Source organism: Vespa velutina, chromosome 10 (assembly GCF_912470025.1).
Source record: "Vespa velutina chromosome 10, iVesVel2.1, whole genome shotgun sequence".
In the NCBI taxonomy this organism is placed as follows: Eukaryota; Metazoa; Arthropoda; class Insecta; order Hymenoptera; family Vespidae; genus Vespa; species Vespa velutina.
The window spans coordinates 6,330,015-6,347,514 of record NC_062197.1 but is presented as its reverse complement, the minus strand read 5'-3'; the positions used below and the strand labels follow the sequence as shown (position 1 = coordinate 6,347,514).

Below are 17,500 nucleotides of genomic sequence, written 5' to 3'. Positions count from 1 at the left end.
TAGCTCGTACCGACGATCGTGTGCGATGGCGACGACGAGTGGCGAGTAGTTGGTATTTCAAATTCTCTCTCTATAGCGGAATTCGCAAGTAATCGTTGCATCCTTCGTTGGTCATGCGGAATGTTGAAATGAGATCACGGGCAAAGTATAACTTCACTTGACTAAAGCCGCCGTTTACGTATCTGATAATGTAAATAATATAACGTGTTGTTATCGTACGTTATCAGATAAATAAAATATCTTTATCGGTTTGATCTCGTTTTTATTCCCCCTTTACACGAACGTAACCTTATTTTTCGAATTCCAATAAGATCGATCAGAATAGAAAAAAAAAGAAAGAAATAGGAAAAAATAGAGAAACAAAAAAGATAAGAACAGATATTGAAAAATCTCGGTGTCCATGTATTTCAGTATCTAGACCAGACCAGATCGAGTTTTGTATCGTTGAAAATCGCCTCATGAGTTTAGAGATAATATGAAACGAAACGTCCCCCTTTCCTCATCCACACCCTACCCTGTCGTTGTCGTCGTCGTCGTGTAGATCGAAGAAACAAAACGCGACGGCTGTGTATCCTATCGCAAACGGTAGCAATTAACGGGAGCTACCGATCGTTCGACTCTGTCTCTTGGTGGCAATTAACGACAACGGACAAACTCGTACGTATGGATACTATTCTAGAGGGAATAATCGATCGATTCGCGCGTGGGCACTGCGTGTCTAGGATGATGACGTCAGCGAAGGCGGGCGGACCGGGTCAGATCGATAAATAAAATCGATATCACGCATTCAGGTCGAATCTCCTGCGCGAGCGTTCTCGCGTCGTACGTAGTACGTGAGCGTTTATCGGGTAAGAGGAAGAGGAGGAGGACGAAAAGGAAGAAGAGGGGAAGGGAGGGAGAAAGGTCGGCTTGATTGAAAGTAACGATCGATCGTGCGGACGTGTTGCACGCATTTAACCGTGTCGTGTCGTACGGTCGAACGAAGAAGAAAAAAAGAAAAAGAAGAAAGAAAAAAAGAAAAAGAAAAAAGAGAGGTCTGAACGTTGCTAAAGACGGTCCTGGTACGCGTGGGCCTTATCCCCACTCTATAGATCTCTTATACCTATCGGTGTCTCGTTGTCTTATTAATGACATATCTTTTCTCTCTCTCTCTTTCTCTCTCTCTCTCTCTCTTTTTCTCTATAGCTCCTTCATTAAGTTACGTCCCGCTGGTTCTTTTCGATTTAAAAAGGACAAGGGAGGGAGAGACAAGGCTAGAGATGGAGTGACCGTAGTATGGCTCGCGTGCATGCACGTTCGTTTCTATCGTGCGAGATCGTCGTGCGAATTTCAATGACATGGAAATAAGACAGAGGGATAGATAGATATCGTTTCGTGGACGCGTTTTTATTCGCGCTTGAAATTAATTTAATTAACCTACGATAAATGCTCCTCATTCTCTCGCTTCTGTTTTATTTTTATTATTTCAAGCTTGCGTTACGAACTTGCACATTTGATAGATCGCTTTTCGTTGACTCGTATAAGTAAGCGTTTTCTAAAGTCTCAAAGCACGCACCATATATACCATACCATATATATATATATATATATATATATATATATATATATATTTTTTTTTTTTTTTTTTTCCTGTGAAATTGCAACGTCCCGTAACATAACGTCCGTAATTCTGGAAGGTAAAATTTTTCTCTTCCGTGGAAGAAACATAGAATGGAAGGATAGTTAGGTATAGGTATGTAGTATGGGAAAGCCGCGTGGTAGGTGGTATAAGCGAGTAGAACGCGTGGACGTAATAAATCTATCTCGAATCGGTCTCGTAAGAACGTATGTATGTAGGTATGTATGTAAGTACACGGGGCTCGTACTTCTCTTGTACAGCAAGTCAACATATCGTAAAATAAAATTTGTAGCTCAAAGTGTCACCGCGTTGGACATAATCGTGACGCATGTGGATCGTAAACGTAACCGGCACTCGTAATACCTACCTATGCATCGATCGTCGATCACGATACGATTCCACGAAAGTCCGTCGAACAGTGTGGTTCAATTTGTTAGCAACGACGTTCGGCCATCGTACGATTAAAGACAGATCCGTTTTGCGTTCGTGTCGTGTTTCACCGATCGTAACGAATTGCCCCTTGTGAGTGATTTTACGATGCCGAGAAAGGAACATGGGAAGGACAATGAATTGTTATCTTTGATATCGAGCGCGAGGTTATCGATACGTCTCGAAGTTTTTAATTATTTTCTTTTCCTTTTTTCTTTTTTTTTTTTCTTTTTTTTTTTTTTTTCTTTTTTTCTCTTCTTTCTTTTCCAACGACAGATAATGAACAAAATTTGCACGCTTCTGCGTAATAATCGTATCGAAAGATTTCGTGAGAAGTACGCTTATTAAGTCAATTGTCGTTGATCGTTGAAGTGAGATCGTCGGGGAGATATAATTCTTTCGTGTTTATCGATTTAACTCTCGAAGAAATCGAGACGAGTTTATCCAATTAGCGAATCGTACAAATTTTAATAGCATCTATGCACGATCGAGTTTTGCGATTGAAGACGTTTATTAAGTTCGTGAAAAGAAGGAGGGGAACCGTTCTGTCAATATATAATTACAATTGAAGTATTTCATTATCAATCGTAACGAACGATGAAATTTTTTTATTAGTACCAATGTTCATTATACAGAACGATTAATTCATTAATTTTTATCACAAATTGGATGAAACCATTAAAGATTATAGTTATTATCGTTTTTTATTCATACAGTAAGATAAGACGTTTTAAAATTATAACTTTGCGGAATGATTATCTTATAGTATCAATTAATTTTTCAATGATAACGTGTAAACAATAAAATTATATACTATTCGAACTATTATAATGATTAAACGATTAATTCAATCGTATACTATCTATGACAGAACTCGATTTAAATAAATATAATGAAATATTTTATTTGTTGTCGTCGTTAAATGATTTAAATGTATCAAGTTAAATTGAATGTCATAAAAATAGAACGATAGACCAATTGTATATTATGAATGAATTGAAAATGATTGGAAGAAAAATTGATAGAAAAAATAGAGATGAGATTGAACGTAGAGAAGTTAGGTTGGCACCTTAGTTCGAACGTGGTCGCATAACGTGACGTATGAGCGATGCTTACTCTCCCACAACGTCGACCGGTAGTAGATGATGCTATAATGGTTGGGAGTCGGACATGTGAGCGCGGACAGGAAGTCCAGGTTTCTTATACCAAGACGCACAGGAGTTACGCGGATCTTCGCATGGAGGCCTTGCAAACCTCCTACGTGTCACGCAACTCATTCACGAGCTTTTCCACGTTGCATTAAGTTCCATTACTTCAGGGTGGAAGAGAGAGAGAGAGAGAGAGAGAGAGAGAGAGAGAGAGAGGGATAAAGGACGAGAGAGGATCCTGTAGTTATATGAACGCAAAAAGAGAATCCTTGGATATATTCCTTGCAATCAAGAGAACAGGTTTAGTTAGTTCTCGAAAATCCGAATGAAAATTATTATTCGTCAAGGACGCAATCCTTTGGAGGATCATATTAATTAATAAGGTATTATTATCGTTCGACGAGCGATAATAATATTTTGTTCGATTTATATCGACGTTTCTGATACCAATATCGACATTTGTGTACCTACAGACGTATCTATTTGGTATACACTATAGGTATTTTGATACCCACGTCGACATTATGATAATACCAATGAACAAATCTTAGATCTTAAAGATGAAAGATGCAAAAAAAAAAGAAAGAAAAAAAAGAAAAAAAAAAAGAAAAAATAAAAAAAAAAAAGAAAGAAAAAAACAACAAAATACGATAGATAATGTCGGTAAATAATTCGAAAGGGGAGTAATTTTCGTTAGTCGTTTTCTCTCTGCTCTTTTCGATGTCATAGACCCGTAGACAGGAAGATCGTGCGCCGTTGCGTAAGAGGACATTATCGTAGTGGTCGCGGCAGGTTACAATTTCATTCACGAAGAGGACGGTCTGCCTCTGTCTGCCTCCCTCCACCGAGAGACCTTCCACAGCGTATTCACTTTCTCCAGAAGCAAACGGCGTCGGCCTCTTTCGTGATACTCGTCGTTTTGTTTTTCACAGAGTTTCTCTCTCTCTCTCTCTCTCTCTCTCTCTCTCTCTTTTTTTTCTCTTTTTCTACCCTTTCCCTTTTTTTTTCGTTCCCATGTGAACGATGAGTCTCAACGAGAACGAGGAAGATAGTATAAAATGAAAAGAAAAAGAGAGAGAAAGAGAGAGAGAGAGAGAGAGAGAGAGAGAGAGAGAGAGAGAGAATGAGAATAGATAGGAGGTTGGGGTGAGGGGAAAACAGTTTGCCCGAACGTCGTCTAACGTTCATCCTCCTCGTGATTGTTATGTCAGAAAAAAGGCCAAGCAGAAGGGCAAAAAGCGTGAATAATTTAAATTACATTTCTCATCATAACCCGCGAGCCGGTTAAACCAACACCAACTTTTTGTCCGTGACGTGATCGCGAGCCGAGCAAATCATTGTCAGCCAGTAACAACAGACTTAGCTCATTGTCGTTCATTTTTATCTCTTCGTCGTTCTTTATTATTCCTCAGATGTTTACATAAGGTAAAGATGATTTAGAAAAAAAAAGAAAATAAATAAATAAATAAATAAATAAATAAATAAATAAATTAAACATAATTGTAAATATTATCAGTTTATGATTTGGGCAAATTTATTATATGTAATAACGATTTTATTTCATTATTGAAAAGATCTGAAAAGAGGAGTGTACAAAAATTATAATCTATCGTAAAAATGATTTTATTTGACCATTGAAAAGATCTATAAATATAAATGAAACATATTGATCATCTGAAACCTTTCGTTTCTCGAAAAATTTAGAACCATATTATAAGAGCTTCTTTTGTTGCTTAGATGAAATAAAAAGGATGGTTAGAGGGGATGCTTTTAGTGTAAGACGATGGCGTGTGTCTTTACAAATGTGAGACAAGGGAACCTCGATATTGCCGCCTTATAATAAGACAGTATCGTATGAACGAACGAAGGAACGAAAGTGGTCGGTGTCGGTGCTCCACCACAGAGGGCGGTCCGAACAATGGGCCTGAATATCCGTTCGGACTCGAAGAGAAGAGTAGCAGCAGCTACGGCGTTAGCTTGTGTAACAAGGACCGATGCGAGCCATGAACAAAAAAAAACAGCCAGGAGAGAGAGAGAGAGAGAGAAAGAGAGAGAGAGAGGGAGCGTGCAGGGCGTGGATGGAGGAGCAATGCACGCCATATATCAACATCGTACCGATAACGAGGTCCCCAGGAGGCTACCGGTCGTGAAAGACAACAACAACGACGACGACGACGACGACGACGACGACGACGACGACGACGACGACGACGACGACGACGACGACGACCGGTCCGCCAGTGTAACTTTGGACGTTGCACAAACCGCAATACCCAGTCCCCTTTTTTCTCTCGGATCCTGTTGAGGATTCTGGAATGAAAAAGGACAGGTCTCGGACTCACCCAACTAGCGGACTCTTCAAATAATTCAGCAACCTTTCTGCCATCGATCGAAATCCGCCGGGAAAGAGTATGCGTATGCGTGTGTGAGAAAGAGAAAGAGGGAGAAAGAGAGAGAGAAAGAGAAAGGGAAAGATCGAAAGTCCAGCCAGTTGCCGAGAAACTTTTGATATACTCTCGAATAGTTTCTTCCTATGTGGAAAATCGGAGGATAAGAAGGATCCTATGAATAATGCAAATTCAAGGAGACAAATTTATTAATTACACGATCAGAATCGAATGATATTCCTTGAAACATGCAAATTTATTCGAACGTGTTCCGATCATTGGCATTGTTTGATGATCTTGTTTACGATCTTTTTCAAATTAAGAACGTGTATAAGATGGAAATATGGTATGGTAAACCTGTTGCATGTGGTAATGGGAAACGAGAATCTTTTTCAAAGATAAAACGTAATAGTAACGTTTTTAGACATTAGATAATATTCAAACGCGCATTCGCCGAGAGAAATCTCATCGAGTATAGAACCAGTATTGAAGGTACAAAGTATCGAAGGTGATTATTATTCGCAAAGGATCCCGAAGTAGGGGTAGATGGATTTAATGTTGGTGAGAAGACGCTTTTCATCTTCATTAACAAAACGTCATTAAGAACTACGAATGGCGGATAGCAAACTCTACGACTTATTTTGCTTGAAATTAATGATCATCGTGAAAGCGGTAGCAACGATCTTTCTTGGTATCATGCCTCCTCGTAGCGATCTGGCGATCATCTAAACTTGACGTAAGAGTCGCTATTAATCACTCATTAAGATGATCCACCGTGTGTTAAGAGAACAACGAACGAACAAACGATCGATCGATCGATCGATCGATCTGTAACAAACCGTTTTATTGTTTTATTGTTTTGTAAAACCAAAGTCAATTTCGATCATTTGAAAATGATAAAAGCAATAATTTTAAAATCTTACCAGTAGGAATTCGAAATAATCATTTTTAAAATGTCGACTCAATCGAAAGACGTTTCTTTTCCTTTTTCTTTTTTTTTTTTTTTTTGTCTTTTCTTCTATCTCCTCTTTTACTTGTGCACACCTAAAACGATATTTTTCTCTCTTTCTCTCTTTCTTTTTTTCTTTGTCTCTCTTTTGGATTCGTCCAGCTGGGCCCAGGAGTAGTATCTAAGAGGAGGCACCACGTATGTATACTATACGCGCGTATGAGCCGCACGACGGGACATTGTAGAACTTATATGGCGATCCGGCATAAATCAAAGGGCTAATATACTGCTGACCACGGTAATGCAGCCGGCACGGCGGAGGTCTTTTTATCGGCGTAGTAAGACAATACGCATTTACATACGTGCGAGGAGCTCCTACGCGGCGTACTTTTACCCTCTCTCGCCTTCCAAACGATCCGCGTCTACTCCTTTTCTTTCCATTCTTCCCCTCTCCCTTGACGATACTCTACCCCTATCCCCCACCCTTTCCCAAAGGTAAACAGGTAAGCCGATCTCTTCTACGTAAACTATATGTAGATACATATATATACCTACCTATCTACACACAACACACACACATATACATACATCATACATACATATATACATACATACATATATATATATATATATATATACTGAGGTCGCTTCGAAGCATATGGTGGAGCTTATTGGAGCGAAGGGCCGACCAAGCGCGGCAATTACCGTGGTTGCCCGCCGGCTCCTGGAAGTTCTAGTCACGTGTTGAATCCACCGCCCCCCCCTCCCCTGGAGCCGCCCCTTTTCACCGATCTTCTTCTATTCCTCTTTTTCTTCTTTTTCTCTTAATTTTTTTATTGTTTATTTTTTATTTATTTATTTATTTTATTTTTTTTTTTTTTTCATTCGATCGACGTTCGATCGAAAGTAAAGTCAAACGGTCTGGATTATTTGCAAAACCTCCTCGTCAAGGGTTAAGGGTTCGTACATAATGCAGAGGATAGAAAGAAGGAAGGAAAGATGGAAGAAAGGAAGGAAGGACGGACCAATGGACTAACGGACGGATGGATGGACGGACGAACGGAAGGAAGGAAGGAAGAGAGGAGAAGAGGAATTCGCGATTACGGGGACTGGGTTTGCTTGGTTGACGTAGAAGAATTTAGGAGCGACGGCAAGAGCAAAGGCTCAGTTCGCGAGCGGTCAGGTCCCTTTGAAGTCTAAAAACAATGGCATTGTCTCTTCAGTCTAGCGAAAGGCTCCTGCAGCATCTCAACCCCTTCCCTTCCCTTTTTCTTCTTCTTCCCTCTCCGTTCCTCCTTCACTCTCCTTCTCTGCTTCTCCTCTTCGCGTCCAACTCCGCGGTCGGCGTAAACGTTTTAGATCTTTTTCCGCCGGTACTCTGGATCTCTCTCTCTCTCTCTCTCTCTCTCTTTCTTTCTTTCTTTCTTACTCTCACTTTAATTCTTTTTCACTCTCTCTTTCTACGCAAAGGACCGAAATGTTGAAACCGTAGGACTGAGGGAATCGACTCAGTCGACGCCAATTTACATTTTTCATTTACATCCTGCAGAAGTATACTACTCGAGAGTTCTCTCTCTTCTCTCTCTCTCTCTCTCTTTCTTTTTCTTTTTATCTATCCCTTTCTTTCTTTCTTTCTTTCTCTGTTTCAACGACGACGAGATGGTACCACCTGCGTAAGCTTCGCCCTCTGACAGATTGAAGGCCACGCAAGAGTAAGAAGGAGGGATGTGGGGGAGGGAGTGGTTCTTTCGCAAACGACGTCGCCATCTCTCTCTTCCTTCCTTCCTTCCTTTCGTTCTTTTTTTCTTTCTCTTTCTCTCTCTCTCTCTCTCTCTCTCTCTCTCTCTCTCTCTCTCTCTCTCTCTCTCTCTCCCTCACTTTCTTTCTTTCTCTTGGTCGTTATTTCCTCTTCTTCGGACAACAGGAGTGAGGAGAAGAGAAGGGAATAAAGTTTTCGGTGTGCGTGCGTCTCTCGTCTCTCTTCTCTTCGGGTACACCCGAACGAAGACCGGTAGGGACGCTATTAGCTTCGGCATAAGGGCGTTCTCCTTTTGTCGCCAATGGAATTTATTCCTTCCACCATAGGAAACCAGATTTCGACTGGGGAGTCTCTCTCTCTCTCTCTCTCTCTCTCTCTCTCTCTCTCTCCTTCGGACTTCTTTCGTCAAAAAAGAAGCCGACCTTATATACCTTACCTATACTATTGGACCGATTCTTTTTCCAGAATCCTCACCGACTTCGCGAAATTCGCGTTTTAGAACAGATTCGATCTCGTTTAATTCAATTTTCGATTCCGCATCGAATGACACAGCGAGAGAGAGAGAGAGAGAGAGAGAGAGAAAGAGAGAGAGTGATTATCCCTCGAACGATCCATCAATTTCGTTCTTATTTAGTTGAAAATGATATTTATCAAACGACGATCGTATGGGAGATAATTTTATATTTTTTCTTTTTTTTTTCTTCTCTTTTTTTCTTTATATCCTCGGATATTAAAATTCGCGGATTCGATTAAATTATATCGATCGTATAAATATGCAACAGGGATGGGATGAGGTGGGGTAGGAGTGAGGGGGGAATTTATAATATTTTGCAAGGGAATAAAGTAAAAATAATATAAAGTGAATTAAAGTAGAAGGATGAAAAGAGTCAAGTAAAAATCATACGAGGAATAACAGGATCATACGAATTGAATGTGGTATTTCGAAAAACGTTCGAAGCCCTGGTACGCGATCCAATTAAGTAGGTGCGACTTGAAAGAGACAGAGAATCAGAGAGGGAAAAGAGAGAGAGAGAGAGAGAGAGAGAGAGAGAAAGAGGGGGAAAGGAAGAAGAGTGCGGGGTTGGTTATTCGGTTTCGCCGGTTAAGGAACTGGTTGCAATTAATGAGCGACCGGACGGAAATCGAATTGAGAAATTCCGGACGAGCGGCGAATGATCACGAAGAAGGGACGAAGAAAACGATGGGAGATTTCGAGTTAGGGAGCGGGAACGGTCTGGTTACTCTCGCTGGCACACACATATAGCTTAGCTTATTACATACGGTAGCACGAAAACATTTATCGGGCGACACCCGTGCTTCGGTCTTGGTCTCTGTCTCCCTCGGACCCTCTACAGGACTATCCTACTCCTTTACTCTCTACCTCTCTACCTTTTTATTGATAGCTGCAATTAAAGAAGCGCGTCTCCTTAATTGCACTGCGGTACCTTAATTAGGAATCATCAATTCGTAGAGTCGGTGCACTCGCGCGGGCATAGGCACGCGTATGATTAACGTCACTTGACTCTACGCTTAAAACTCTTACGGTCGATCGAGCGTGCGATAAATATCGATGTCTCGGCCGTTTATCGAAATATTTCTTTGCCTTATCGCTTCCTCTCCGTTTTTTTCTCTCTCTCTCTCTCTCTCTCTCTCTCTCTCTCTCTCTCTCTTGAGACGAAATCACGGGGAGTCTAGACGGTGCGTGTATCGTTCCTTGCCGTGAGAGTGAAAGAGAGAGAGAGAGAGAGAGAGAGAGAGAGAGAGACAGTGTAAGTTTGTTTATACTTTTTCTCTTTGACCGACCTTCCTTTCTCTGATATTTATGGAGAGTTATTAACTCGACTGTAAGCGAATGCCTCGCCACGCGGATTTACGAGGCATTTGCGTTGTAGCTTCTGTAGGACTAAGGATCTAAAATTTACCGAATATCTCTTGGATCTTCTTGGAGTTCAGTGTTTTTTCATTTACTCTCTCCGTCATATCATTCGAAATAACGTAAATTAGATTTTTTAATGTTTTCCTTTATGCATAAAGTGTTTTATGTTATGGCCGATTCTTCGCTGACTCGAATCACTTTCTTCTTAACTTTTCGTTCGAATGAACGAACAATAATAAATTATCTTAAATGAATTCGATGTTGTTATTTCAATCGTAAAAAAATGATCGTAACGATGTTGTGACGTTGTTCTTTATTTTTCATTGTTTTGATATCTCGTTTTTAGAGACAAGGGAACAAAGAAACGTAAGCGAGATAAATTGGAAATTACATGCGAACGTTTGAAGAACAGATTTTTGAACCGCGTTGACCTTTATCAAAACTTTATACGCTATTAATATAGAATGCAAGAATATTGAATGTAATATTAATATAGAATGTAAGATTATTGAAGCTTACATTAAATGTCTTATCGTAAGTTTCTATAATATTACCTCGTATCTCGTTAATATATTCAACAATAGCTAATTGTGATGAATCGCACATAGGAAACTTGACCTGTCACGTAGTCAAAACAAATCGTGCGACGTCGCGATTTAAATCGACCTTCAAAACGAGAATAACAAGATGTAATAAGGCAAAGGTAAAGTGAAAAGGAGAAGAGATGATAAGTACTCGAAGAAGAAAAGAAAAAAATGAAAGGAAAAAAAATAAAAAAGAAAAAAAAAAAAAAAGAAATAAAAGAAAGAAAAAAAAGGCAAGCAAAAAAGGAAAAAGAGAAAGAAGAAAGGAGGAAAAAATGACGGAAGTATAGAAAGAAAAGAGGTAATAGGTAGTTCGCTCTGTATGTAATTGGTTACGTTCGCGAGTAGAGCGTAAAATTTTTCAAACGGTTCGTAGCAACCGGCCATTGCTCGACGCGATGGTCCCGATGCGCGCAGGTCATAGTTCAGAGGTCCAATCGCAGGTCTTCCGCACACATTCATATTAAGTGGCTCACTTTCATGTATACGCTCGCGAAGCACTCTACGAGCATTCTCACCGACACAGAAGCATGCTCTTCTGTTACTTTAGTTAGCTCGACACGGCCGTGATCTCGCTCGTCGGATCGTTGCAAAAATATCGCCTTCTTCCTCGAACACATGTTCGGCGTCGTTCGTTTTAAGAAAGAAAGAAAGAAAGAAAGAAAGAAAGAAAGAAAGAAAGAAAGAAAGAAAGAACAAAAAAAAGAAGAAATAAAAATAAAAAGCAAATGGTGCACCCATTAACGAGAATTAATTACTTCATTTAATAAGGTGAACACTGTACATCGAGGGAATTAATTGTACCGCGATTACAAAGTTTCATTCTATCAGTGATAAAGATAACATCTTTCTTTATTGTACTGTCTTTGGTTTAATTATCCTCATGATTAAGACGACGATGACGACGACAACGACGACGACGACGACGATGACGAAGAGAAATAATAATTATTGATTGAATTTTATTTCAAACGAACTTCCTACCTGTAAAAAAAAAAAAATATACATTTATAATGTTTGTCACGTATTGATCAAAGTCGAGTGTAATGTAAATTTCATTTAATTCGATTAAAAATTGATCTATTTCCTGGAAATGGATTTCGTGAACTTGACTTTATTAACACTGTTGTTAAAGTAAAATGAGTATTGCGTGCACGTATAGAAAATACTTACGTACATAGATATACGATATATATATATATATATATATATATATATATATATTTATATTTATATGTATATTACAACGATAGCAATAACAATAATATTAATAATCAAAGACAGTAATTAGTCCAAGACTTGATCGGTCTCTTACGTTATTATCTTAATTATGACTCTTATCGTGGTTTCGACTCGCAACCGGAATGAATTCATCAGAATTATTGATAAATTTATGCTTGACCTACGAACCGATAACCTTTGTCGTGCATAAAACTACTTAAATTTTCATCGAATTTCACGGATTTACGATTACGTCGTAGCAATACATATCTATAAGGAATGTCGTATACAGCAGAGAACAGGAGACAAGAGGGTCGTGAGCGTTCTTTTGCGAGAATAGAAGATGAATATTTCAAAAGAGCGTGCGTTTGCATTTTGCGCGTGTGTGAATATGTGTGTCTGTGTCTGTGTGTATGCGTATGAGAGAGAGAGAGAGAGAGAGAGAGAGAGAGAGAGAGAGAGAGAAAGAGAGAGAGAGAGAGAGAGAAACGGAGATACGAGTATGGAAGCTCGTCGTATCTTATGGTTGGTGAGACGACTGACATTTGTGAGAGGAAAAAGGACGCTGCTAGAAAAATGGAAGGAAAGGAAAGGAAAGAAAAGGAAGAAAGAAAGAAAGAAAGAAAGAAAGAAAGAAAGCGAGAAATAAGGAAAGAGAGAGAGGGAGAGAGAGAGAGAGAGAGAGAGAAAGAGATAAAGAAAGAACGATTTAAGTGCATGAGCGATAGAAGAGAAACGAGGAGTGGAGGGAGAGCGGGTTCTGGCGGGTCGAGTCGGAGGGATCGAGAGGGTCAGAGGTCATGGGTCAGACCGTATAGCCCTGACCTTCGACCTTATCCCCTTCCAACTCCATTCTCAAGATCCTAAGCGGACCCCTACCAAGCGCGCACCTAGTGTCCCGAGATCGACTCTACTTCGCGGCTGAACTCGAGATCACTTGCGAGCATCGACTCGTCTCTGAGAGTGTGAAAGAATGAGAAAAAGAGAGAATAAGGAAGAATAAGAAAGTAGAAAGTGAGAGAGAGAGAGAGAGAAAGAGAGAGAGAAAGAGAGAGAGAAAGAGAGAAAGAGAGAGAGAGTGAGATTCGAGGCGAGTTTAATTTTTTTGGAAAAAGCTAATTTTTTCTTCAGAGTTTAAAAAGAGAGAGACAGAGAGAGAGAGAGAGAGAGAGAGAGAGAGAGAGAGAGAGAGATCGACTAAGCCTCTTCATAGGAACCTTGACACAGTTCGAGATCCGTCGTGCCATGCAGTGCATCTCCGGTGATATACCCCTACTGTCGCCACTGTGATGCCGTCTACACAAGGAGTGAGTAAGTACGCGTGCGCGCGGCGTCTACCAAGTGAACACTGTGCGCGTTCGTGTGGAGGAGATTCAGTGCGAACTTGTGTTCAGAGATCGACGCTCTTTTCCGCTTGTCTCTTTCTCTCTTTCTGTCTCTTTCTTTTTCCTTTCTTTTTTCTTTTTCTTCTTTCTTTTTTTTTCTTATTCACGTTGGATAGAACGATTTTGTTCATTAAGGGGATAATGGAATGGACATATTCAAGATAATTTATTTGAGAGAGAGAGAGAGAGAGAGAGAGAGAGAGAGAGAGAGAGAGAGAGAGAGAGAGAGAGAAAGAGAGACAGATAGACGAGCAGACAATTCGATATTCGCGATTTTAATAAGTTCCGCGTAACGCGCAAATCTTTCCATCGTCGACGGTCAGGATTTATGATCGGCATCGAACAGATGACGCGAAAATATTCCTATCCGGAACCCGTTAATATAACTCTCATGTTAGTACGATCCTCTCTCTCTCTCTCTTTCTCTTCCTCTCTCTTTCTATCTATCTATCTATCTATCTATCTGTCTGTCTGTCTGTCCGTCCGTCCGTCTGTCTGTCTGTCTGTTCGTTTATCTTTTTCTTCTATTCGAAATTTCAATTCTCTTTCTCTTCTTTCTCGATTTAGTCGATAATAGTTTCCGATCGACATTCATTGCGTCCGATTTCGTTTCTATCGTCATTGTTATTATTATGAATCTTTGTCATCTTATTGTTATCAGAAGTTTTATCGCCGAAGAGAATCGAAGCAAGAAACCGACGAACGTTTTAAAAGGCCAAGAGAAATAGTGCTCGTAAATCGTCGTAGATATCTACTCTGAGAAGATAGGCGGTGTGCGTGCCTGCTCTTGGAAGCTTTTCACTTTGGACATGTATTATCGGAGCCGCGCGTTACGCGTACGGTCACGATGATCGTCATCGTGCCGATGACAGCGAATGGTCTTCAGAACGAACGCAATAAACTAACTCTTTATCGACGAACGTGATTTTCCTTGGCCAAGAGCACACGCAAAAGAGAAAGAGAAAGAGAGAAAGATAAAGAGAAAGAGAGAAAAAGAGTCAGATAGAGAAGTAGAAGGATCGTTTCGGACGATCGTTTCAATCGCGATATTAGATCGTCCGTCGTTAATAATAACTTATGAGCGCTTAGCGCTAGAGCTTTTATCGCTCGTTATATCTTGGATCTTTACACGCGCTAGATAGGGACTTAGAAAATTGGAATGAGCATCGGAGGGCAAGGTCAAAGTTTCCAATCGCATTAATCCTTAAGAAACGATTCCTCATACGTACTTACCTACGTGCACGTACATTGTACGTATGTACATACATATATACATACATACATACATACATACAGATTGGTATATAGAACCGTGTGTGGTTGAAGATGTAAGAAGGTTTAAACGATCATGTTAGTTCGATTATATCAGATGCTTTCTTTATATCGTTTACTAAGGTTCAACATAGTTAATGTCGGACCGTTCAAATGTTTTTATTTGTGTTTATTAGCCGTCACGTTTATTAGTTATCGTCATTTACATAAACCTTTACGTATAGATTCGTGTTCTCTGGTGGAACATTCACGATCAATCGTTATTTTTGATCGATAAACGGTTAATAGATTCATGGATTTAATTCAGACGCGAGGATAGATCGTTTTGCATGATCTTACGAAATTTAACATAGAGCGGCACGTGCGTCTCGATGGCGCGTAGGTGCGTAGATATCTAAGTAGCATAGATTACACGTTGATCATAGATACTCCTCTCTTTCCCTCTCTTTTTCTTTTTCTGTTTGTCTCTCTCTCTCTCTCTCTCTCTTTCTCTCTCTCTCTCTCTTTCTATCTCTTTCTTTTGCGTTCATTCGTCTTCCTCCTCATCGTTCTCGTCTCCTTTAATACTCCATCGGTGACCTAACGTGGGCGCGGGCCACGCGTCGCTAATTACGGCCAATCAGACGCGGCTGGTGCCAACCTTATGCAAATCCGACTATCTAAAGGGCAACCGGAGAAAGTGATTGGGTGATTGGGGTCCACCGTGCGATCTATTATCGAATCTAACCTAAGTATATTATCCGAAAAGAATAGAAACAGAAGGGAAGTCTTCTTTTCCTTTCTATCTTTCTTTCTTTTTTTTTTTTTTTTTTTTTTTTTTTCGGCAACATTACAAAAGAGAAGAAACAATGTGGAGGAAGAGGATTTAACGAGAAAGTCGATTCGGCGTGCTTCTCTTCGTGTTTCTCCTTTTATCGTGCTGTTCTCCCTACCAACGCCGCCTCTTTAACCTCCACTACCTTCTTCTCGTGGTCCGCCCACAACGCGTGCTGGTTCATTCTCTTCGCTCCATCCCCGCGTGTGTTTGCGCGCGCGCGTACACCCACGCCACGTGCTCGCTGCTGTTCCCTCGCCTTTGACTCCTTCCCAAGGATATACCACCTATGATTATCTTTCCATCAAGTCGATCTCCTTTTCTAAGTAATTTTTTTTTCTCCATGATTAAAAGACAAAGAGAGAGAGAGAGAGAGAGAGAGAGAGAGAGAGAGAGAGAGAGAGAGAGAATTTATTTTTATGCTTTTTGTCTGAGTAATGTAATAAAATTACAAAACAGTATAACATTAAATGGAATACAAATATATTAATACGTGAATACAAACGTCGATAACACTAGCAATGAAATATATTGATATGATCAAATATATAATATAGAGAGAAAGACGATAGAGAGAAAGGAAACATAATTCTTTTTTTTTTTTTTTTATTTTTTTCTGGCTTTATTATAAAATATTACAAAACAATTAAAAATAAAGCAAGATATGATAAAGAGTAATACATAGTAGATATTTCATTATTGTAATATGTACCAACAGTGAAATATATAGATATAGATATAATAATGATATAATGTAGAAAGAGAAAAAGAAAAAGGAAGAGAGAGAGAGAGAGAGAGAGAGAGAGAAAGAGAAAAAATTGCCTTCATCGTAGCAAACAAAGTGGCAAAACCTTATCGCGATAAAGAAAGGCAGCCACAAAAGCATCGGCGGAACTCTTCGTCGTCTCACCTCTTGATTCTTACGTTTCTGCGACCAATAAAATGATCTAGCTCGAAGCTAAGACGAGAGTAAAGGAACTCGAGTTTACGAAGCCTCAGGGAAATCTTTACGTCTTTTTTTACTCCTCATCCTGATCGTTTTTCCTTTTATCGCGAACGTGCTTGGCCGCACCTTCGGAGATAGAGAGAAAAAGAGAGAGAGAGATAGATAAATAGATAGATAGATAGAGAGAAAGAGAGAGAGAGAGAGAGAGAGAGAGAGTTCAGAGAGATAGTTTCATCGTGGCATAAAACAGTAATCTCTCTACAGACTCGGAGTAAAGATCGACCGGAATCTCTCGTACCTTCGTCTCCTCGATGCGCTTTCTGATGAGAGAGAAAAAGAAAAAGATAGAAAGAAAGAAAGAGAGAAAGAAAGAGAGAAAGAGAGAGAGAGAGAGAGAGAGAGACAGATAGACAGAGAGGGAAAAGGATAAAATAGTAGATAGCGATGGGTTCGTGTTATTGCTACCGAGAGACGTGTCGATGGAATGGAAACGATTCGATAAAGAGAAACCACAAATTTCTAGCGATCGAGCCGCGATGTGGTAGAGCAAACTGGAGAGCGATCATCCCATTTGCGTTGGTAAAACTGGTTCGTGACTTCCGTCGATTTCGCGATTTTTCCCTTTCTCATTTTACCATCTCCCCTCCTCCCCTTTCCCCTTTCCCGATGTCAAGTCCAAAAACTTCATTTATTTCTGTCGGTTAATCTCAACGTAAGTTAATCTTGTCTTAATATCATGTGTCAAACGATTTTATCATACAATCAAGCTCAAATTAAGTTGTAGCGTTTTTAACAAGAAAAACTAGTTTTTATATTAGGAAAAAACGAAAGGAAAAGAAGATAAACTTAGGATAAGTAAGAAAGAGAAGAAAAAGAGAGAGAGAGAGAGAGAGAGAGAGAGAGAGGAAAGAAAATTTCCGGTAGCAGGACTCCCCGTCGTGGAAGATCTCTTGTTGCTTCGCATTTTGACGCGCTAGGCTCTTCGCGAGGAACGAAAGAGAAAGAGAAAGATATATAAGAGAGAGAGAGAGAGAGAGAGAGAAAAGAGAAGATCGCGAAGCGTGCCGTCCAATTAAACTCTTCTGCCGGGCGAACGCGCGCTCTTACTATAT

General features: G+C 39.9%; 1 protein-coding gene across 5 annotated transcripts in view; it reads left to right on the top strand.

Moving 5' to 3' along the window:
• LOC124952369 (mediator of RNA polymerase II transcription subunit 25-like) overlaps positions 1 to 17,500 on the top strand; it is a 168,364-nt gene that overhangs the window by 44,275 nt on the left and 106,589 nt on the right. Inside the window, exon 1 of one of the 5 annotated variants that reach the window (XM_047502128.1) lies at positions 13,102 to 13,282. The exons of 3 other annotated variants lie outside the window; for them this stretch is intronic. In XM_047502128.1, coding sequence (XP_047358084.1) covers positions 13,261 to 13,282 — 22 coding nt within the window. In that variant the 5' untranslated portion in view covers positions 13,102 to 13,260. Of the gene's footprint in view, positions 1 to 13,101; positions 13,283 to 17,500 lie in introns of those variants that run through there. One more of the 5 variants, XM_047502130.1, reaches the window with a different exon arrangement.